A 23,798-nucleotide genomic window follows, 5' to 3' on the forward strand; every position below is an offset into this window, starting at 1 on the left:
GGCTTGCATATGTCCAAGCACCACATATTGCCCCTAAGCCACCCCGTGGCACTCTAGGACCCCTCAGCATGAGAAAGTCGTGCTCCTGTTGAGGAAACAAATGAGATGAGGTCTTGGTCTGAGGGAGTGACTGACACGGGTATTCCTTGCCTGGAGGTTTTCCTGAGGTGCTCTCCTTACAGGCATGCTGGCCTATGCTGGTCTCCGCCACCTGTCTACCAAGGACCCCCACCTCTCTCAATTGTAGGGCAGCTCTGGAAATAGTAGCGTGAGGGCATTGCCCCACAGATAGGTGGGCAGCCTCCCTGTTCTCGGCACCAGTCCCTCTTCCCTTTTCTTCCACTGGCCCCTACCCCCCTGCCCTGGAGTGGATGGTGGAAACTCTCCTGCCCGAGTTGTGTTACCGTGTTTGCAGTTGTCCCCTTTTGTTCTTCATCAGGTGTCATCTTCTATTCTGAGGAAGGTTCTGTATTTACTTAAAGTTCGAGAGGAAAGTCAGGCCAATACAGATCGCTCTAGTTTCCTTGGTTAGCTGCAGCCAGAGATTACATTCCATTTGTCCTGTTCCCATCAAAACTAAGATCAACCCTGTTTCCTTGGTTCTCACCAGGAGCCTGATTGAATTCCAGCCCAGCATCTGTTGAGGCTTCTGAGAACACAAAGCCATTCAGCAGTCAGGGAAACAAAGCATGCCCTGTCATTTGAGCCTGCTCCCTGGCTTCCTTAACTGACAGGGCCGGCGAGATTCTCATATTTGTCAGTGAAGGAGTTCTCCCTTGGTCATTTGAAGACAAATTGAGTTTTTATCGTAATGGCTAGAAATTGCGCAGGAACCCATGATAGCCCTTATTAGCTGTAATGGTGACTAATAACTGTCTCTTAGATACCAAGAATAAGCAAAAGGAGGACTGCACACAGCAGGTAGGACATTTGCCTTGCACATGGCTGACCTGAATTCTATCCCTAGTACCCCAGGTGGTCCCCCTGAGCACTGGTAGGTATGACAACCCCCCAAAAAATTTTTTTTGATTTTTGGGTCACACCCGGCAGCGCTCAGGGGTGACTCCTGGCTCTCTGCTCAGTAATCGCTCCTGACAGGCTCAGGGGACCATATGGGATGCTGGGATTCGAACCACTGACCTTCTGCATGAAAGGCAAACTCCCTACCTCCCTACCTACTCCGGCCCCAAAGATTTTTTTTTTTTTTTACGGAGGAAGAAGGAAAAGAGAACAAACTATTGTAGGGGCCAGAGTAGTGGTGCAAGCGTAAGGCGTCTTCCTTGCCCGCACTAGCCTAGGACGATCGAACTGTGGTTGGAATCCCCAGCATGGTTGCCCAAGCCAGGAGTGATATTTTTTGAGCGCATAGCCAGGAGTAAACTCTGAGTGTCACAGAGAGTGGCCCCCTCCCCCCAAAAAAAATAGTGAAACTGTTGGAGTCACATACAGCGAACCAGTTTTCTGGTTTAGGGAATAGAATGCCCAGCCAATAAACATTCTTTTGCAGTGGGAAGGATTATCCTGGGATTTTATTGGACCCAGTATGCTAGGTCTGTTTTTAGTTGGTTTGTTTTTTATTTAGGGATCAAAACAAGTGCCCTACCCACTGTATCATTACTGAAGCCTAATGAATCTTGTTTATTTCTTTTTTTCGGGGGAAGTGGGGAACCATACCCGGCAGTGCTCAGGAGTTATTCCTGGCAGGCTCAGGGGACTATATGGGATGCCAGGGATCGAATCTGGGTCCGTCCCAGGTCAGCCGTGTGCAAGGCAAATGCCCAACCGCTGTGCTCTCACTCCGGCCCCCAAATCTTGTTTGTTTTCTGAATAAGAGTTTGCATTTTATTTCTTCAAATATATCCCAAGGCTTTTAGAGCCAGTTTTCAATTTGGTGTCATTTTCACCCTCAGTATGTGGTCTGTGAACTGCTCTGCTGAGAGGTAGGATTCTGGAACAGTACCATAAGGTAGTAGCCTCAGAGACTAGAACAGTTGTTTGGAGCGGTAACACATCTGCCTTGCCTAGTGTCCCATATGGCCCCCCAAGCTAGGATGGATTTCTGAGCTCATAGCCAGGAGTAACCTTTGTCATAGGGTGTGGCCCAAAAAAAGACAAACAAACAAAAAGGCAGTAGCCTCAAACGGTCTCACCAACAGTGAGTGCATGGCCTGCCCAGTGAAGGGGACCCAGGCTTCCACCTGCCTCAATTGTTCTCATTAATCCTCAAAGAATAGCCCATAGCCAGTGGCTTCCTGAAGGGACAGGCAGGCCAGCATTTGACTCTCTGACTTGGGTGACAGGAATGGAGGGATAAGGACATAAAGAGAAGAACAGGGAGGACTGAGGTGGGAAGGCAGGAACCTTAATTGGAAAGTGTCCACATTTAGATAGGTAAGTCCTATTTTGGCTGGAATCTTTTCCTGAACTCATCATTGATCTTCTACAAAAAATAAAGTGAAGGAGGACCAGTGTGACACTTCCATGGCCTCTTGTTTCCATCACCCTGCTCAAGGACACTGTGCCTGGCAACACCAGGAACTTGGCATCATGGTGTGAGGGGCAATCCTGTCTTGGAGCACATGCCAGCAACAGCTGCTTAATAGAGTTCACGCCTGAATCAGGCTCCCAGAGATAGGCACCTGGGTCAGAAACATCTACAGAGTTCTGTCTCTGGACTTCTTTCCCTTTGCAGGCTGTAGTCGGTAGGAAAAGGGCCTGGGAGACCAGTGCCAGGTTCTCACCTGAGCTGGGTGTCACTTGAGGTCACCTAAGGAGGGTGGTCGCATGGCTCAGCCATCAGCCTGGTGGCATGTGCATTGTCAGCAAACAGAGCCAGCCAGACGTGCAGGATTCCCCACCACCTCCTGATCCCTGCAGAGGGGCTTCAGAAAGAAGACCTGGGAGTTCTCCCACTAAAACTGGTAAAGTGAGAGCCTCTGGCCAGCTAGAGCACGTGGTCCAGACAGACCCCAGTATGGCCCAGTCTGGTTGGCTGCACCTTCAACAACCCCCCTCCTGTTTCTTGTTGGAGGAGGACAGCTGGGAACGGGGCTGTTGCTCATCGATCTGTGGCTGATCTGGGAATAATTTGAAACTAAATCCTCAGCTCTTTGAAAGCAGTAAGGGAATCATTGCAAGTTTATTAGCAACAGCTGTGACCACACATGACCTGGATCTCAGCCCCAAGCCCAGCCTCGAAGAAGGAAAGTAGGTTTACCGTTCCCAGTCACCTTTTTAAAGGGAGGAGTTCAGGAAGAAGAAATGTTGCTTATGGTTCCCCCATTGAGGAGCTCTGGCCAGAAGAGCCTTGTGGCAGGCCCTGAGTCTGTCAGGGCCTCCAGCCACTGGCTCTGGTCGCTGCTGTTATATGTCTTTGGTTTGAACCGCTGGTTTTATCTCTTTCTTCATTTCCTCCTGCCCAGGCACTGCTGCATGGGTGGACTGCAGTGTTGAGAGAGTAGTTCAGGAGTTAAGGTTTCCTTTTTTCCCCCTCCCATAAGCCTCTGAATTCCCCCCTCACTTCCTGCTGCAGCTGCTGTGCTGAGTTGGTGCTTTGGAAAGGCCTCATGCTCTCGCCTTACTCCCCGCCCAGCCCAGCCAGCCCCATGTGCAACAAGCATGTCTATCTTCCAGCATTTTCTGTGGCCTGCTGAGCTCAAAAGAGATGAAGGAAGGAAATAACCTGTCAGATGCCCCTGCTGTCACTGTTGGCCCACTCCTCCCACATCTAGAAGGGCCCAAGACTATTTCACATTCACTACAGTCCTTTGGCCTCAGCCCTATGTGCACCAGCCTTCAGGGTGCTTCTCCCTTCTGGTCTGCTCTGTTCAGATTGGTTTTGTTTTGTGCCAAACCTGGCAGTGTTCAGGTCTTACTCCTGGCTCTGCGTTCAAGAGTCATTCCTGGTGGAATCGGGACTATATAAGATGCCAGAGATTGAACCCAGGTCAGTTCTATGCAACGAAGACACCTTCCCCACTGTACTGTCACTCCAGCTCCCCCTTTTCCTGGTCTGTGGGGAACGAGAAAGTATTGGGGCCACTCTGGGCTTTTACCTCAGCCTCCTGGGGTACTTCTTTTTGGGGGGTGGGTCACACCCAACAGCACTCAGGGACCATATAGGATGCCGGTAATTGAACTTGTGCCCATCCTGGGTTGGCTGCATGCAAGGCAAATGCCCTACTGCTGTGCTATCACTCCAGCCCCTTCTCTTTGTCTTATAACCTGCCTATCTCGGGACATCTGAATCCCTAATCAGCATTCATTCCATCCCTTGGCCTGCCCATGCTTTAGTATGTTCTGTGCATGTTTGAACATTGCACTGTGTTAAGGCAGCAGGGCCAAGAGGGGCAAATGAGGGGTTTCATCTAGACTTACTGGATTTGGGAGCTGGCAGCCCCTGCTGTGGGGCCCAGACCTGCAAAATGAGGTGAACCCTGACACTAGGAGAAAAGACATATCTTCAGCCCTGTTGGGGCCGGTCTATGGTAGGGGTTTGGTGCCTCTGCTGGGCGCGACAACCTCATCTGCCTTTAGACAACTAGCCAGGCCTGGGGTGGAAGCTGAGGAAGGGCAGGGAAGGCTCTGTCTGTTCACCACTGTGATGGGAGCCTCATTTCCTGCTGGATAAATCCCATCACACTACAATGCATCAGGAAAAAAAAAAAAAAAACAGGTTTCTGTGAGCTCTTCTGGTCCACACGTAGATGTAAGACTGAGGTGAAGTTTTTCTGAAAGTGAGCTTAGGGTACAAGCACCACCAGTGTCATATGCTACACACCAGCTCAGAAGACTGGAATGCGTGCAGCTGGGAGGGAAAAGATCAGACTGTTCCCAGGATTGATCCCAAGTGAGAAATTATAGCTCACTTGGTGGTGTTCAGTTAAACCCTAACCCTAACTTTGTCACTAATACTGTTTTACTGTGTTCGAGCTCTGGTTTTTTTGGAAGAGAACTTTCTCTGCATTCCCACATGGTGCATGAGTGATTTGGGGGACCCGTTGCGTTTGTCACTGAAATGAGCAGCCCAGGTCATATGCATTGGTAACTAAGCCTGGCTCAAATGAGCTTGCCAGGCTGAGGTGTTGCGGCTCCATCTCAGGGCCCGCAATCTGGGGGGATTCTCTCAAAGTCTACCTTCCTGTGATTCTGAGGGTTGGTACATGTATTTACAGGTTGGTTGTGGTGCCAAAACAGTAAGAATTTTCTAATAATTTCTGACCGGACCTCCTCACTGATAGAGGGGGGAGTTCTACCCCATTCTCTTACTTAGTGGAGAGAGATTTCAGAGCTGTGCCCATCCCAAAAGAGATGGAGCCCTCTATATCTCCCAGAGAAGAGAGGTAATCTTTCTAAAGCACAGCAGTCACCTGGGTGTGCCAAGGGGATTCAGACTGCACTGTGCCTTATCTGCGAAGCAGGGATTCTTTAGGATCCTTTTGAACCTGACTTCGAATTATTACTGAGATTCCATTCCTGTGAGGTTCTCTAGGGAGGGAAGTGCTGGTTTCTTGCAGTGAACCTGCTGTGGGTGGGATGGAAACCTTAGATTTGGGCTGTAAGGAGTGTGGCCCAAACCCAGTGCCATGGCAGCCTGGAGCTGCAACCCTCCTCCTGTGTTGTCTGCTCTAATCCAGTCCTGTGTTTCCTGTGTGATTCAGCTGCTAGGAGAGGAGGGTGCTGGGGCCTAGCAGTCTGGAGCCGCCCCCACGCCCGCCCACTCTTCAACTTTCCTCCTATTGTTCCCCATTTCTAGCAGCATAGGTATGTCCTAGATTTGCAGAAAAGCAGGCCTTCTTCTCCCTGTCCTTATTCACCAGAGGTGTCCAAAATGTTCCCCGGGGACTCGACTCACCTCCAGAGAAGTGTCAAATAGCCCGGCCGTCTCTCGGCCCAGACCCCAGAACCGTGCTGCTGAGACTGGTCTTCGGGTGGAATCTCAAGATCTGTCTTCATCCTGCCTTTGCACCATTCTTTCAACAATATCTTTTAATCGTGGTAAAATAAGATTTGCTCTTTATAAAATATAATTCTGTCTACTTTGACTTTAGGAATTTACATTGCTGAAGAACTTGTGCCTCAGATGAAGTTTAAAAAAAATAACCTTCTCTACAGAGTCTAATATTTTTTTTGGGGGGGGGAATGGTTTTCCAGCAGTGGTGGGGATCCCCAGCACAGCCAGCTGGCTGACTGTGCCAGACAGTCCAGCAGTGCTAGGGAACTCGGGGTGAATGGACATTCAGTACAAGGGATCAAACGTAGGACCCCTACACTGTCTTCCTGGTCCTAAAAAACATGGGTTGTTTCCGTTCTTAGTTTCTAAACAGAGCTCTGTGATTCCTGCACAGTAACATCCTGGCTCAGGGAGTTCAGCGCTGACATTTCCTAGTGAAATCATGTTGACACGAAGGTCATTCCCTGGTGCTTCGAGAGGAAAGAAGGGAAACAGCCTTCCCCATGAGCCTGCTCTGCTCCCCCTCTCACTTCCTCTTTTTCCCCTGAAGCCCACCTACCCCTGGACCTGGCAGTACCTTTTTTTGTTTTTGTTTGGTTTTTGGGCCACACCCGGCGGTGCTCAGGGGTTACTCCTGGCTGTCTGCTCAGAAATAGCTCCTGGCAGGCACGGGGGACCATAATGGACACCGGGATTCGAACCAATCACCTTTGGTCTTGGATTGGCTGCTTGCAAGGCAAACGCCGTTGTGCTATCTCTCCGGGCCCTACAGTACCTTTTTGGCCTCACCCTCAATAGTACTGGCAGGTCTCTAGAATCTTCTACCCAAAGAAAAACTTACTATCCCTGTTCTTGGGTCCTGACAAAAAATACCCTCAGAAGGATAGTTTTGGAGACCACAGCAGCAGTGCTTGGAACCAAGTCCACGGCCCCAGCGTGCAAGATACATGCCCCAACTCTTTGAGCATCTCCTTAGCTTGTGTAACAGATGTCAGCTCCAGCAGAGGGGAAGCTGGGGTCTGGGTTTGCCTTTGAATGAACGGAGTCAAACAGGCCAAAAAGGACTGGAGTCCTCTGGGCTACTTGTGTGGCTCTTCCCGGTGGGCACATTGAGTGGCACTGTGCGTGGGTAAGGAGTGTTTGCCTGTCACTGCCAGCAGCCCCCGCACCCTTGAGACCTTGGCTTCAAGCATCCTGAGGAGGTGGGCCAAGTTATGGTTGTTCATAATTGTAATTTCACTTACCAAGGTCTTCCCTTCACTAAGAAAACATCAAAGGAACTACTGAGGATCAACATCTTCCAGGCTGTACCTCTTTCTTTTGTCCTTTGTTTTGTTTTTGGGCCATACCTGGAATGTTTAAATACTTACTCACTCACCTCTTCACTCAGGGTCACTCTTGGTAGGACACAGGGGACCATTAGGGGGTGCTGGGAACTGCATCCAGGTTAGCCGAGTATGCGCCTTACCCTCTGCTATCACTCTGACCCTGAAGTGGTTTTATCAAACAGGACCTTGTGACAAAATTGATTGCTCTGTTTTTGGTTTTGTTTGGGGGCCACGCCCAGCATGCTCTGTTGGGGAATTTCCTTCACTCTGGTATTCAGTAGATCAGAAATTCAACCTGACCTGTTCCAACCCTTTTAGGTAGTTTTGTTGTTGATCAGAGGTTTAACTGGTCAACCTTAGGTTTGGTTTGGTTTGTTTGGTTTTGGTTTTTGGGTCATACCCGGCAGCACTCAGGGGTTGTTACTCCTGGCTCTATGCTCAGAAATTGCTCCTGGCGGGGCTGGAGAGATAGCACAGCTGTAAGGCATTTGCCTTGAATTCGGAAGGATGTTGGTTCGAATCCCAGCATCCCATATGGTCCCCCGAGCCTGCCAGGGGCAATTTCTGAGCCTAGAGCCAGGAATAACCCCTGAGCGTTGCGGGGTGTGACCCAAAAATGAAAAAAAAAAATCGCTCCTGGCAGGCTGGGGGGGGGGGGTCATATGGGATGCCGGGATTCCAACCACCATCCTTCTGCATGCAAGGTAAATGCCCTACCTCCTTGGTATCTCTCCGGCCCCTTGGTTTGGTTTTTTTGTTTTGTTTTGTTTTTTATATTTTATTTGGTTTTTGGGCCACACCCGGCATTGCTCAGGGGTTATTCCTGGCTGTCTGCTCAGAAATAGCTCCTGGCAGGCACGGGGGACCATATGGGACACGGGGATTCGAACCAACCACCTTTGGTCCTGGATCAGCTGCTTGCAATCAAATGCCGCTGTGCTATCTCTCCGGGCCCTTGGTTTGGTTTTTAATTGGAGGCCACTCTTACTTGTTGCTCAAGGATTATTCCCAGTGGTGCTTAAGGAACTATGTGAGGCCAGAAATGGACCACGGGACCTCACATGTGGAAGGCACATCCCCAACCCAGTAACCTTTGAACATTGTCTAGAGTAGACACCTAATGCAAGAAGGGTGAATGAGACTCAGAACTAGACTGAAGGAAATGGGGTTCCAGGTGTTGCTCCCAAGTTCCCCTTGGAATGCCAGAGGAGCAGTGCCTGCCTGGCCCAGTGCAGGCTGAGGGCAAACCTACCTGCTGCTGCTTCTCTTCTAGGAGGATGATGAGAAGCTCATTGAAGAAATCCGGAAGGAGGCAGAAGAAGAGCAGAAAAGAAAGAATGGAGGTTAAGTACGGCCCAGTGTTTTGTTTTGTTTTAATTTTAATTTTATTGAAAATGTTGTAATCTGGGGCCGGGCGGTGGCGCTGGAGGTAAGGTGCCTGCCTTGCCTGCGCTAGCCTAGGACGGACTGCGGTTCGATTCCCCGGCGTCCCATATGGTCCCCCAAGAAGCCAGGAGCAACTTCTGAGCGCATAGCCAGGAGTAACCCCTGAGCGTCACAGGGTGTGGCCCAAAAACCAAAAAAAAAAAAAAAAGAAAAAAAAAGAAAAAAGAAAATGTTGTGGGGCCGGGCGGTGGCGCTGGAGGTAAGGTGCCTGCCTTGCCTGCGCTAACCTAGGACGGACCGCGGTTCGATCCCCCGGTGCCCCCTATGGTCCCCCAAGAAGCCAGGAGCAACTTCTGAGTGCATAGCCAGGAGTAACCCCTGAGCGTCACAGGGTGTGGCCCAAAAACCAAAAAAAAAAAAAGAAAAAGAAAATGTTGTAATCTACAGAGTCCTTCATGGTAGATTTACAGATAGATAGTGAGTCAGGACCATTCACGCCACCAGTGTCAACCTCCCTCCACCAGTGAACCCAGAGTGCATCTTATATTACCACCCTTTCCCCCCTGGCCTGCCAGTATAACAGACCCATTTAAGTTTAGATTGTTAAAGTTTAGGTTTCTTGATTGTACTGTCGTTGACTTTAGCTTGGATATTTAGTTCTGTCCTTAATTTTTCTCCACCACTTGGCCCCTGGCCTGCAGTCTGTCTTTTTTCCTTCCTTCTTAATTTTATAGAAAAATGCAGAATAGATAGTAAAAATAAGTTTAACCCGGTTTCTGTTTCACTTTGATGGTGAAGAGTGCCCTTCCATTACCAAGGGAGCATGTAAGGGGGTTCTGTTGAGCACTCTTCAAGGCAGAGCTTCCTTGCTGGCCAGGCAGATCTCACAAAGAACCCCTCATCTGTGTCCTCCACCGCCACCGCAGCATGGGAACGGGGGACTCTGCGCACTTTTAATGGCCTCTATTGTGTACTGAAAATCCTTCATGGAGGGGGAAAGGAGAGGAGAGAGAAAGATCCTGCATGTAGCTGACCTGGATTCAATCCCCAGCACCCCAGATAGGTCCCTGAGCATCGACAGGTGTGGCCTCAAAACCAAACAATAGAAAGATGCACATCAGAGTTTTTGGCTGGTGCCAGGCACTGGATTTATTCGGAGGTTAACACCATCAGTGACCCAGAGATATGCCTTCCAAGCAGGTGTTCCGGTTAGCAGGTGATGCTAGGCATGGGACTGAGCCAGCTTCCCACCAGGTCGCATAGTCCCTAGCTGTCCTGTTGGTGGAGCAACCTGTCAAGCCACTAACTCCCTGCTGTATCCTGTTTAGAAAGCACCTTCAAACGCATCGGACCACCCTTGGAGAAGCCTCCAGAGAAAGTCCAGCGGGTGGAGGCCCTGCCCCGACCTGTCCCACAGAATCTACACCAGCCGCAGCTGCCCGCCTATGCCTTTGTTCATCCGCCCTTTCCTTTGGCCCCTGTCCGGCCCATGTTCAACAACTTCCCCCTCAACATGGGCCCCATCCCTGCACCCTATGTGCCCCCACTGCCCAATGTGCGGGTTAACTATGATTTTGCTCCTGTTCACATCCCCCTGGAGCACAATCTGCCCATGCACTTTGGTCCCCAGCCCCGGCATCGGCATCGCTTCTGATGGCCAGGACTCCCCAGGAGACAATACGCAGTACAGCCCCAGGCCCTGAGGCAGGTTCACAGGGTCTCTTTATCTATTCAGCAGCTCTGCTCCTGCCTTTTCTGTAGGGCTAACAGACGAACTGACCCCAAAAAAGGGCATCTACGAAACCCTGTAAACAGTAGCTGGCAGGCCAGGAACCCCTCCTACAAGGTTTTGCCAGCTCCACTCACATTTGCTCCAGTACCCTCCTCACTATGGCTACTCTGGCACTCTGACTGCTGGGAACACATGCCTTGCTCCACTGTTTAATCTGTTAAACCAGGCTGAGAGATGGAGCCCCCCCCCCCCCATTCCCTCTAAAGCCCCTCATGAGCCAATAGAGAACCTTTGGAGTTCATCTAAATCATTCATGTTTACTCAACTTGGAAGTGACCCAATTTCCTGTGGTCACATAGATGGCCAGAGCGTCTCCCATCTCAGAAACTGCTCTCACCCACAGCACCTTCGGGCCTGACACCAGGTACCGTTGAGGGTCTTAGATGGGCTGCCCACTCATTCCATGGCCACCAGGCTTCCTGTGCTGTCAGGTACAGCTGGGCGACAGTGGTCCCCATAGGGCCCCATCCCCTAGAATGCCGTCCCATTGGGAATCCTTAGTGCCCACCTAGCACAGTGACTGCAGACTTCCCCACGTGTCGCCTTCTCTGCGTGGCTCGACCTGTGCTGGCTGATCCCTTCTGTTCCATTTCTCTGGGCAGCTTCCTAGCAAGTCATTGTAAGCTCTCCAAAAGGTGCATCGTACCCTGATACTTAGCCACATTCCTGGCAACCCTAACTCCTGAGATTGGGAGGCAAATGATATTTTGTGCATGGCACAGCTACCTGGCCTTACTGTGGGAAGTCAGACTTGGCCCTGCCGTGCTATGCCCAGCACATTGCTGGCATGTGGCAAGATGGGTAGGTTAAGCCATCCTCGTGTCCCCCACCCCCATCATCTGTCCCACTGCTCCCAGGCCCCTCAAAACACAGATCTCAATCTCTTTAACTGAGCAGATCTGCCAAATGAATTTGTACCACTTTGCCCGTGGCTCCATATTGGGAGCAATCTGGGGACCCCACAGGTCTCCCAAGAGAAAATAGGACGTAGCCTCACTGAAGGCTGCAAGTATTGGTGCCCGATTCTCTGCCAAGCTGGCACCCACAGTAGCAACATTTGAGGGAGTCACTGCTGAGTTCTCAGACAAGCAGCCCCACATGGGGATGAAGCTGCCTCCCCTGGCCATTGTGCCGGCACCCTCAGACAGTCCCTTCTACTTGCCTTAAAACTGGAGAGAGGAATCTAGTATTTGCACTCAGCAAAGGATCTCAAAACTTCAAATGTTGCATGACTGACTGCCCGTCACTTTGTATAAGAATAGCAAAATGATTAGTTTATTAAGATTTTCCTTACAATAGTAAAGATAAAATGATTGTTTAAACTGCTGTGTGTAAAAAGTCTGTACAATATGTAACTTGGACTTTTGTAAATAAATTTGCACTCCACTACCTCCAGTTTCCTTTCTCCAGCCACACAAGCGGCCAGAGGTCTCAGGTGCAGATTCCAGGGTACACTGCCAGGCTCTGCACAGACACACAGCAAGGGGCAGTGGGAGCCCGTGTGTGTCTCCAGAGAAACCAGGCCCAAGACCAGTCCCGCAGACCCTCTGTTCTCTGGGCACCTTCCCAGGAACTCTGAGTCTGAGTTGGACCCCACCTTCATCTTTGGTTTCCAACATGGCAGACGGTCAAGTATAAGGAGAGACTCTCCTAAACGGATCTGGCTGCCCAGCCCAGACCTGCCCCAGTCCAAGTTCAGAGCTGACCAAGGCCACTGGGTGAGGTTTCTGTGCAATTGTCTAGCCCATGCGCTGGTGGCATGTACTGTGCTATCTTGGCTCCTTTGCAGTCTGTGACAGGCAGGGTGGCAGCTTCCAGGGACTATTGTCTGAAGGGAGAGGGAGGCTTAAGCCCTGCCAGCAGCACAGTTCCACAAGACTAGTCAGTTATCCATCTGCAGAAGACGGCCCCACCTAATGGTTCCCACCTAATGGTTGCTGCATCCTCTCACTGTGAGTGGGAAATTAAGCTTATGCTGACTGAAGGAGCAGAAGCACTGGCCTTACCCTAATGTGCATGTGCTGGAAAGGGAGTGATTGGAAGTTATGCACCCCATTGTCCCCTCAGCAGTCAGCAGGACTCCTTAGGGACAGTGTTTGCAGATATGGTGCCACTCTACTGGGCCCCCAGCATGCAACAAAAATAGATTTGGGGGGCCAGAGTGATAGTGCAGCAGTAGGGCGTTTGCCTTGTATGTAGCTGACCCAGGACAGACTGGGGTTCAATACCTAGTGTCCCATATGGTCCCCAAAGCCAGGAGCAATTTCTGAGTGCGTAGCCAGGAGTAACCCCTGAGCATCATCGGGTATGGTCCAAAAACAAAATAAAAATAGATTTGGGGGGTTGAAGAGATAGCATGGAGGTAAGGTGTTTGCCTTTCATGCAGAAGGACGGTGGTTCGAATCCCAGCATCCTATGTGGTCCCCCATGCCTGCCAGGGGCGATTTCTGAGCATAGAGTCAGGAGTAGCCCGAGTGCTGCTGGGTGTGACCCAAAATCAAGAAAAAAAAGATTTGGAAAGGTCCCCCAAACCAGGTTTGCCTGGCCCCCATCACCAGGGCTACTCCAGACAATATAGGGCCTGAGACCCTGAGTCCCAAGGGGCCTATGCTCTCTACCAGCCCCCACTGCTGGAATCATTCCTGGTATTTAGGGGATCCAGAGACAAAGGACCTAATAGCAGCTGCTGCTTACACTGTGGGTAGGAGCTGAACAGGGGCCACAGGTAGGAGCACTCCTGAGGGAGGCTCAGGAGAGCCTCAGGACCTGCATCCATGGAAGTTTAGGGTCTGGGGGGAAGCACCCTTAGCACTGTGGCCTCGGTGAGGCCCTTGGTTGTCAACAGGTCCAGGGACTGGTCATTGGCTAACAGCAGCCCAGGAGTGAGTGAGGCAACGTCTCTTGACCAAGGGTCTTATAGAAACCCAACAAGGTTCCAGGGAGCAGCACCCCAACATCCACCTCATTAGGGCACCCTGCAACCTCACCTAACTACAGCTTCAATTCAGACATCTTGGACTAAGGAGCCCTAGATGCCGCCCACTAGTAGGATTCTGGGGAACTTGATCAGAGAGGTGACCTGGTCATCCCAAGCCTGCGTGGCAGCCCCACAATCGCCGTCTCTCTCCCAGCGGGACACATGGGCTGGCCTGCTGGAGGGAACAGCTCAGCTGCTGCTGCCTGTGCACCTCGTTTCCACCGGCTTCCCTAGCCCTCCCTCGGCCTCCTTTCCTTGCCAGGCCTGACCAGCTTCTTCACAGAGCCTATATGAGCGGCTCTAAGTGTAAGGCCACTTAGCTGTGCCCACCGTGCACCCAGTAAATCAATAGGAACAAGGAATCTAAAGAGGCCAAGAACTGCCCACGAGGAGGGCATTTTAGGAGGCAGTAAGAAGTGATGGATATGAAGACTAGGGGTCCCCAACACTGATGACAGTGGTTCTCACAAATAAGCAAATGATTAGCTTTATGGAGCTGGGTGACCTTGAAGCGTGCACTGCAGAACGCAGAACTAGGATTCTAAATACACCAGAACAGCTTCCAGACAGGTTTCCTCAGGAAGGTAGAGGCCTGAGCCTGGAAACGAGCTCCATGGGCACCTCCAGCTGACACTGCCTGACAGGGTTGAGATTGAAGCTAGCTCCCAGGACAGTGTGGCAAGTGGGCCCAAGAGGGAATCAATGTTCAGCTGGCACTGCCCAGCAAGAGGGACTGGTACCCATACCAGGTAGAGTGCTGAAAAAGACACAGGCTCTGGAAGTGTGGGAGCCAATCAGACCCTAAATGGACCCAGAGCTCAGTGGGGAGAACTGAGTATATCTTAGGTGCCAGAGGAACTTGAGCACCCAACACCACCACCCCTGGCACCGACTTTTCCAGGGGCACCCAGGGACTGGCTCAGCCCCCGAGGCCTGTTTGCCCATCCCAGAGATTAAACCTGGGTTTCCTGTATTGGGTGCCCATGCTCCAGCCTAGTCCGAATGTTAAAATTCTTTTGTTAATTTTGTTTTGGGGTCACACCTGGCAGTGCTCAGGAATTACCTCTGAGGTAACCTGAGATGCACGGGGAAGCTTCACTGGGTCCTTTCTTCTCTGTCCTGCTCTGACTGTTCTTGGTACCCCCTTTTAGTGGAGGAGCTCTAATTCTAGCTCAAAGCCACCATGTGACTTCATCAGCAAGATCCCCTATTTAAGGCAGTCCCACTTCAAGATATTTGGGTTAGCACAGCACCAGAACTGGGGGTGCAAGTAGCATGTTGAGAGGACTGACTTCTTTGGGCCAGTATCTGCACTTTATTTCAACATGAAATGGGAGTTGGAGATGGGACAGTGGGGAGGGCATATGACTTGCACATGGCTGACCTGGGTTCAATTCCGGGCATCCATATGGTTCCAAGTCTGCCAGGAGATTCCTGAGCACAGAGCCAGGAATAATCCCTGAGCATCACTAGGTATGCCTCCCCTCAAAATGAAACTACCTGTCCAAAGAGTTAGCTTCCAGCATCCTTATATTCAGCTAGAAGTAGGATGCCCCTCTCATCCTTTTGTTCAGACACCATGAGCCTCTTTTTCTTTCCCTTGTGATCGTTGCAGTGTCTGGGTTTGGTTCAAATGTGAAGTGGTGTTGCACACTTGGTTGTGGTTCTCACCAGGCAGCACCGGGAACCCCCAGAATTATAGAGCACTGGGGTCCCAGCAGCAGAGCCCCCCTGGACACACTGGGCATGTGGGTGGTGCTGGGATTCAGTTCACAGCCTTTGGCTCGCAGGCCTTGCAACTGACCAGGGAGTCCCCCTCTTGGTTCCCACAGGTCCCCACAAGGCCTGTCACAGTAGGAAAGGTGGGACTCATTGAAGCCATATGCTGAGTCTCTCCTCCCATCTGTCCCATCCTCAATGAGCTGAGTCCCCCACCACCACCACCAAGAGTCCTCAAGGCTAGGAGCCTTCTGCTGTACAAAAAGGTGAAACTGGGGCCGGGCGATGGCGCTGGAGGTAAGGTGCCTGCCTTACCTGCGCTAGCCTAGGAGACGGACCGCGGTTCGATCCCCCGGCGTCCCATATGGTCCCCCAAGCCAGGAGCGACTTCTGAGCGCAAGGCCAGGAGTAACCCCTGAGCGTTACCGGGTGTGGCCCAAAAACCAAAAAAAAAAAAAAAAAAGGTGAAACTGGGCTGGAGAGATAGCATGGAGGTAGGGCGTTTGCTTTGCATGCAGAAGGACGGTGGTTCAAATCCCATACCTTAAGCCTGCCAAAAGTGATTTCTGAGTGTAGAGCCAGCAGTAACCCCTGAGCACAGCCGGGTGTGACCCCCCCCCAAAAAAAAAAAACCAAAAAGGAGAAACTGAGACCAGCCTTTCCCCAGCCAGTCTTAGCCACCTTCCTCTCAAGAGGGCACTTAGCCTTTGAGGGCCCTGCAGTCATCTTGGTACAGTGAGGCTGCCTATGTCGATGAGCAAAAAGATACCTGGGGGTTAGTACTGCCTGTGTTGATGTTTGTGAATGTACTTATGAGCACGTGTGTGTGTGTGTGTGTGTGTGTGTGTGTGTGTGTGTGTGTGTGTGTGTGTGTGTGTGAGTGTATCAGATGCATGTTATCTTGTTTTTGTTTTGAGGTCACATCTAGCAATGCTCGTAACTATTCTGGACGGGCTCGGGGGCACCGTATGAGATGCCAGGGATCAAACTTGGATGGGCCACATGCAAGGTAAAGGCCCTCCCCACTGTGCTACCTCTCTAGCCCCCAGTATGTGCATGACCCTCAGTACATGCCTAGCCTGTGTACACACACACAACGGCAAGGAATCATAAGGATGCAGCCTGGAAGACTCAGAAGCTGGTCCCACAGGTGGGGTCCAGCAGGCAATTAGTGTTTCCCCCTTAACTGCCCACCATTTGCACTATGGGGTCCAAGATGCTGCTTCCAAAGGAGGCAGCACAAAGCCCATCATCCCTCTGGGACTCCCTGTGGAACCCTCAAGCAGCTGCAACTCCCACTTCTGCCACCACCACTCTCCCTCCACCATCCTGCCTGATTGGAAACTTCCCCCCTAACCCCAGTGAGTTTGTCCCCAGTGTGAGGTGTGCAGGAAGAGAGGCAGAGCTGGAAGGTCCCACCAGACCATATGTGGTGTCTTAGCCAAGCACTGGTATTTTTGGGGTTTTTTTGGGGGGGGTTTGGTTTTTTTGGCCACACCCATTTGATGCTCAGGGGTTATTTTGGCTATGCGCTCAGAAATCGCCCCTGGCTTGGGGGGACCATATGGGACGCCGGGGGATCAAACCGCAGTCCTTCCTTGGCTAGCACTTGCAAGGCAGACACCTTACCTCTAGCGCCACCTCACCGGCCCCAACCACCAGTCCTTAAGGCAGAAGGCCCCAGCACTGAACCAAGAGTAGCCCCTGAACACTGGGTGTGGCTGAAAGAAAAAACCAACTCACATGCTGGTCTGAAAGGATTTGGCTCAGAGGCTCTGATTCATCCATGACCCTGAGATTCTTCATGCTCCCAGCTTAGCTTTAATCAGGGGGAATGCAACAAGCCCTGATACACACCTTCTCCAGGCTTCCACCCCCAAGGCCATCAGTCATAGCCCAGACGGCCAGTCAGCACACAAGGTGTAGGAAGCAGAAACCTGGCGCTGCTCACCCCACCTCCGCACCCCGCAGCACCCAAGTCCAGGGTAAGCAATGACCCACACATACCCTAACTTAGCCCTCTAGCCATGCAGGGAAGTCTAAGCAGATTCCACTCCTCACACCCTGCACCCCAGGCTCCAGCAGGGCTACAGGAGACCCAGACTACTCCAGAAGGGGCACACACTGCCTCATCCCCCCATCCGAGTGCCCACTGCCCCCCAGACACACGATGGCCGGGGCTAAAGAGTTTATTGGTTTGCACTTTTCCAGTCTGAAGCTAAGATCATGGGCGCATAGTTATACAAATGACACAAAAAAATAGTCCAGAATACCCAGAGTGAGATGCATGGAGATGAGAGGATGGGGGAGCTGTCTGGGGTGGGGCTGGGCACCCCCATCTCCAGTCTGGAGGCTACCCCTGGTGATCCTGGGGGTGCAGTGAGGAGCACCTGCCCTGTGGGGCTTGGGCTGGGGGAGGAGCCTAGCACCAGCGGGAGGGGAAGACTCGGGACCACCCAGATTCCTGCTACTCTTCCGCCAACCAGGCAGGATTCCCCGGAGATGCATCTGGACACAGCCCCAACACACACACACACACACACACACACACACTAGCACCCCTCAAAGACCACATGCGGCTACCACCAGGCACGACTGGGGTCCCTCTAGTAACGGGCATTAACAAAAATACTGATTTGGTCATTTTCCGGCTTCCAGTTTGGCCAGGGGGAAATGAGACAGGACCAGATGTGGGCAGGCCCCTCCGTGCTAAAGGGGGCCCCAGGGCCTTGCTCCTGCAGGAAGCGCAGGGAGGGCACCCACAAGCCTGGGGCAAGGGTGGAGGGCATGGGAAGTGGGGGCAGAAGTCATGGGAGGGGAAGGAGATTCCAGTTACCCACCTCCCAGCCCCTTCTCAGCCCGCAGGGAGAATAATAAGGCTCAGAGTTGTCTGAGGTCAGAAGAAAGGGGGACGGGGACCCACCCCACATGATTTCCAGTTTGCCAGGCCAGAGTGGCCCTGAGAAGTGGAGGTGGGGGCTTCGGGGGTCCAAGGGGGCTAGTACTCCCACAGAGTGGCTGGCTCAATGGTGTCGGCACAGGCCTTGAGGACCCCCGCGTGGTCCCCCTTCAGGTAGCGGCCGCCCGCCTTGATGGCCACCTTGTTGTAGTCTCGGAACTCCAGGAAGAAATCCACAGGTGTGTCGCTGCTGCTGGTCACCGAGCCATCATCCCCCACCATCCAGTACTTGCCAGTGGAGTCTGGGGATAGACAAAAGTCAGGCCTGTACAGTTCTCAACCTGTCCCAGACTCTTGGGGCCCCCGGCAACAGTGGCAGCATGGGGGGCGGGGGCAAAGAACCTGCCTTTGATGTTGTAAGCGCCATCATTGAACTCCAGCTGGAAGACATCATAGCTGGAGCGGTTGGCATCCAGGGTGCCCGTGACCTTGCGGCAGCCGATGAAGCCGTGCTCACCCCGGAATACGATGATGGGTCGGTTTATGAGCTTCATGAGGAACAGCTCCGAGTCCCCTGGGTCAAGAGGAGCAGTGAGCCTTGGGAGGGGAGGGAGGGAGAGCGGAAACCCAGCACCCAGCCACAACTGCAGTCAGGAGTAGGATCAGAGCAGGCCCTACGGAGGACGGGGGTTCCACCCAGGCACCTACCTGCGGCCTCCACAGAGGCAGCAAGCTGCCCGTTCTTCTTGGCCGTCACGAACTTGCCATTGGCCCCACGCAGGGTGATTCGCCGGTCACGCCACTCAATGTCGAAGTAGCAGCTGGCGTTCCTGGGGGCAGGGGGCAGGTGAGGGGGCCCCAAGGGGCGGGCAATGCAGGGCACGGGAGGTATATGAAGGTATATGCAGGGCACAGGGAACACTCACTTGGTAGAGGCAGTGCTCTGCACACCCCCTGTGGCCGTCAGCGTCCAGTATTTGCCCGTGTAGGTGCGGAAGGCGCCCTTTCCTGAGTCGCCGTCGATCTCCAGCTGGAAGGTCTCCTGGTCTGTCTCCTCGTCTTGATTGGCTGAAAGATCCATGCCTGGGGGACAGGAATGGGCGAGAGTCACCCCATGTCCATGCTGCGAACACCCCAGCCCAAGAAGCACCCATCCCCGCTGGTTTTAGAAGGATCCAAACTCGGTTCTGGGACCAAGCAGGTTCCACTGTCAGGAGGAGCTTTGAACGCCTGAGAACCAAGCCCTCAAGTGCCAAATGGAGCCGGAGGCAGGAGGCACAGGAAGGGGTGCGGGTGGCACCCGCTGGGTGCCCACACAGCACCCACCCCTTCAGGGACCTTCGTGGGCTGCTCAGCCAAGAGCTATTGGGGGGAATTTTGGCTCCCTGGGACACACTCTCCCCCCAGTGACTCTGTGCAGCCTTGGGGCTCAGAGCGGTTGATGAGATTGCGCCTGCACGCCAGCCCCCAGCACAGCCCAGGGTGGGCCCCCTTAGGACAGCGTGGAGCTGGTGTCCTGAGTCTCCCAGGGTCATGGGCCATGCTGGGCTGCCACTCCCAGAAGAAGCTCTGCCCTGGACCTCAAGGTACTGAGGGCATGCCAGTCATGAGGAAGAGCAGTCTTCCAACTCAGCACAGTCCCCCAGTCCTTAGCGCCAGACCCGCCACCTCAGAACAAAGGCTGAACGTGGGGCTCTGTCCAAAGTGGGGCTTGTCCAGTGGTCCTGTTAGGAGGGCCAAGCTTTAAGAACAAAGGGACCCCTGGGAACCCTCACATTTTCTTTCCTCCTTTCCTCCTCCTTCTCTTCTTCCTTTTCCTCCATTCCTTCTCCCACTCCACCCTCCCTCCTCACAGGGCCTTGGTCTATCCCTTCCCACCGAGGGTCACAGTGGGATCCCCACTCCAGGTCAACACTGTGCAAGACAAACACCCTCCTGCTGTCCTGTGGTCCCTATCCCATCCCGGAATTTAGTGGGGGGTGCCACAGGGCCCCTCAGAGGCTCAGAATTGCTGGTCTCTATGGGAACAGCTGGTGGGATCTTCCTTTCATCAGCCTCTGAGAAAACCTGAGTCACAGGCCTTCAGGGACAGAGTGGGAGATGACAGGGGGGCCAAGGGTCTCAAGAACATCTGCCTGACAACCCTGGTGACATCCTGGGGTCCCCACCCCATCCTCATTCCAGTCTGGAGGTGTTCTCTACGTCCCTGTCTGACAGAAAGGTTCTCTCTCCCTCTCTCTTCTTCCCCCCTCCTCTCCAGAGTGTTCTACTGCCTACAAAGCTCAGGTTGATCAGTGCCTTCACCTGAGCATCGTGGGGTCCCTGGGCACTCAGGCCTCATGCAGGTGGGCCCAGCTTTGCCATGGCTGCCCATCCAAGCCCCAGGACAGACAGACACAGGCAGGCTACCTCTCCAACTAAGCCTGGGGAAGGGTGTGGCCAAGCTGGAAAAGCAGATGGATGGGCTGACAGGATGGGCTGACGAGCTCAGCTCCCCTAGCTAGCCTGCACAAGCCTGCAGTGACTCACGCCCATCGCCCCAACTGGGTGCCAGCTCAGCTGAATCCCAAATCCTCCAGCTCCCGCTGCTGCTGCTCCTCCCTCCTCCTCCTTCCTGGCTCCAGGCCTCAACATATGTCGGAAGCAGCAGCCTTGGGTGCCACGCAGGCCTGGAAAATGCATCCCCCATCTCTCCCCCTCACGCTCCCTCTCTCTGCTAGGGACCCCGAGTGACCATCCAGACCCCTATGTAAAACCTACAGAGGAAGTACAGACTCTACAGCCCCCTTAGTCTGAATCACCCTGCACCCCAGATAGGGAGAGGTTCTCTGCCCAGCCCCCCAAGACATGGCCAGGAAAGGCACCAACCCCTCGGATAGGAGGTTGCTAGGGTGGAACCACGCCCATCCCACTAGACTCAACTTCCTGCCTCAGGGCTTTTGCACAGCTAGGAGCTCTGCAGAACTAACCTGGGGCCCCCTCTCTCAGTGTCCTCCTTGGAAAGAGCCACCCCCATTGACCAGGAGACCCTGAAGGAAGAGGATCTGCCTGCACAGACCCCCACTCCCAAGCAAAAGATGCCACCTTGGGGATGTGGATGTGTCCCAAGGTGATAAAGGACATTCGCCCATTTCCTGCCAGTTTCCGCAGGCTTATTGTCCGCAGCCAGGTGGGGAAAAAGTCCCACCCAGGACCGGAAGGGAAGGAAAATGGGGGCCCATGAGACCCATCTCTGGGGTCAGTGGCTGGGCCCAAACCATCTCTGGGCAGCTGGGGAACCCCACCCGCAATGGAGAGCCACCAACTAGCTGCGTCTAGACTAGAGGCTGGGGTCCAAACTCCCCCCCAGGCACAAGCCACTCAGTCCCCCTATTCCTTCCAAAGGTCCAAGAGGAGGCCTAGAGGAAAAGCTTCAGTGGGGAGCTGTAGGGAGGGAAAGGGGGGAGCGGAAAGGCTGCGGGGCTGCAGCCAATTGTTCCAGACGCGAGACAGCAGGGGAGGGGGGCTCCTTTTCGGGGAAGGGGCTTCCGGAGGCCTAGTCTGGGGTGTCCGGGGGAAAGCGCGCGCAGGGCGGGGTGTCTCCGAATCTCTCCGGGCGTGAGAGGGGGTTTGAGAGCTTCCTGGGGGGCCCTGGGACCCCAAGAGCAGGCAGCAGCCCCTCCCCTGCCCGCCGCCTCTGGTTTCGCCCTCGGCGGGCCACTGCAGGACAAAGGGGCAGGGGAGCCCGCCCCCTGCTCACAAAGGCCGCAACCGCGGGTGGGGGTGGGGGTCGTCGGGGGCGGGGCCACGGGCGTGCACCCCGCAGAGATCAAAGGGTTCCCCAAACCTCCCCTCCCCAAGCCACCCGACCCCGTGGAGGAAGGGCGGGTGGGGACCCTCCTGTCCACTTGGTGCTTCGAGGCTGACTGCAGGGTGGTGGTGGGAGGGAGGGTCGAGCCCCTTGCCCAATTTTCCCTTCACTGGGAGCACCCGAAATGGGGCGGAGGCGCCTTGGGGGGGGGGAAGACCCCCCCAAGTCCCGCCCCTCGTCCCCAGCCCGCGGTGGGCGTCACGTCTCGCCGCAGCGCAGCTGGTTGGGGTTGGGCGCGCAGGGCCCCGCAGGGCGGGGATAGGGACAGTGGAGAACTGCGGGGGCCTGGGCGAGGCCCTGGACACCGGGGCTCTAGGGGGCGGGGAAGGGGGCTCCTTGGTGGTGCTGTTCCAGAAGATGGGGGCGCGTGTGGCCCGACAGAGTGGGAACTGGGATCCCGGGATGGCCTTGGGGTGGGGACCAGAACCCCCAGGAATCTGGGGGCCTAGAGGCGGGGACCGGGGATCTGGGGGCCTAGGGACGAGGATGGAGGGGCCTGGAGGCGGGGACTGGGACAGGGACACCGGGAGGCCTGGGAGCCCCGGGAATCTGGGGACGGGGACCGGGGGTCTTGGAGCCAAGGGGCCAGGATGGGGGGCCTGGAAGCGGGAACCGGGATCCCCGGGGATCTGGGGGACAGGGACACGGGGGGGGACTGGGGGCGGGAACCAGGACCCCCGGGGATCTGGGGGCGCACGGAGCACCAGAGGGTCGGAGCGACGGGGGCACTCGGGGGTCCACGCACGCACTCACACGCACTCACCCTGGCGCGTGGACACGTTCCGCTCGTTGGCCGCCCGCAGCACCACCTGCGCGCAGCTCTGCTCGAGCGCGAAGAGCTCGTCCTTGCCCACCTTGGTGGCCTTGCCGGCCTTGAGCGTGCCGCTGGGCCCGGACGGCGCCAGGTAGCGGCCCTGGCAGTCGCGGAAGGCCACGTGGCCAGAGCGGAACTCGAGCGTGTAGCCCGTGGCGGGCTCGGGGCTGGCCACCAGGCGGCCGTCGTGGCGCAGGAGGCGGTGGTCGGCCGTGCGCACGCTGTAGCGCTGGTCCTGGAAGGCCAGCGTGACGAGCGAGTCGACGCCCCAGGGCACGTCGCGGTCCACGGCCAGCTCGTCGGCCGGCCGCGCGCTGAGGTGCGCGTAGCGCTTGCGGGTCAGGCTGTAGATGTTGACCTGCGGGTGCATGGCGAGGTGCACGCTCCACTTCTCGGCCGGCGACACGCTCTGCGCGAAGCACGACAGGCGGTCCTCCGTGCCGCCGAAGAAGCGCCGGTGCGCCTCGGACTGCAGCGACCAGCGGCCGTCGTCGTGGGCCACGATGACGAAGCGGCAGTCGGCGGCCGGCGTCTCGGCCTCGCAGCTCACGTTGCCGTCCTTGTCGGCCGCCAGGTAGCGGCCCAGGTGGCTGCGCAGGCACACGGCCGCCGCGCCCGCCTCGTCGGGCGGCTGCTCCAGCGTCCAGATCTGCTTCTTCTTCAGGCTGCTGGCCGACGCGTTCACCTTGAAGCCGAACGCCTCGGCCGTCAGGTACTTGTTGCCGCAGTTGATGAGGCCGAACTGGATCTGCACGGAGCCGGGGCCGCTGCCGCTCATGGTGCCGGCGAGGGATGGAGGGACGGAGGGATGGATGGATAGACTGGGGGCCTGGCCTGCCTGTGCGCGCTCGCCCGCTCGCCCGCCCGCTCGGCTGGGCTTTGTTTGTTCCGCGGAGGAGGTCGGATCGGAGCGCGCGCGCGGCGGCCCAGGCCCGCGCACCCTCGCTGCGCGCCCTCCACAAAGCCGGCCCCGCCGCCCCGGCCCCCTTTTTAGCGAGCCGCCGCCGTGACGTCGGAGCCCCGCCTCCGGACCCGGCCGGACCGCCCCCGGCCGCCGCCACCGGCGCTCCCCCGGGGGTC

The 23,798-nt window shown here is 54.9% G+C and overlaps 2 protein-coding genes across 2 annotated transcripts in view; one reads left to right on the forward strand and one right to left on the reverse strand.

Annotated features, from left to right (window-relative positions):
• The window catches only part of RNF216 (ring finger protein 216), a 96,618-nt gene extending 86,247 nt beyond the window's left edge, over nucleotides 1–10,371 (forward strand). Inside the window, exons 16-17 of the mRNA XM_049788722.1 lie at nucleotides 8,555–8,624; nucleotides 9,996–10,371. Coding sequence (XP_049644679.1) covers nucleotides 8,555–8,624; nucleotides 9,996–10,321 — 396 coding nt within the window. The 3' untranslated portion in view covers nucleotides 10,322–10,371. The remainder of the gene's footprint in view (nucleotides 1–8,554; nucleotides 8,625–9,995) is intronic.
• A 6,961-nt stretch (nucleotides 10,372–17,332) lies between these two features.
• On the reverse strand, nucleotides 17,333–23,545 carry FSCN1 (fascin actin-bundling protein 1). Its single transcript, XM_049788727.1, has 5 exons — nucleotides 22,668–23,545; nucleotides 18,981–19,137; nucleotides 18,763–18,884; nucleotides 18,461–18,628; nucleotides 17,333–18,356 (listed from the first exon to the last, which is right to left on the reverse strand). The coding sequence occupies exons 1-5, from the start codon at nucleotides 23,494–23,496 to the stop codon at nucleotides 18,154–18,156; spliced, it is 1,479 nt and encodes a 492-aa protein (XP_049644684.1). The 5' UTR covers nucleotides 23,497–23,545; the 3' UTR covers nucleotides 17,333–18,153.
• Between the last annotated feature and the right edge of the window lie 253 nt (nucleotides 23,546–23,798).

The sequence above is a fragment of the Suncus etruscus genome, chromosome 15, assembly GCF_024139225.1.
Source record: "Suncus etruscus isolate mSunEtr1 chromosome 15, mSunEtr1.pri.cur, whole genome shotgun sequence".
Classification (NCBI taxonomy): domain Eukaryota; kingdom Metazoa; phylum Chordata; class Mammalia; order Eulipotyphla; family Soricidae; genus Suncus; species Suncus etruscus.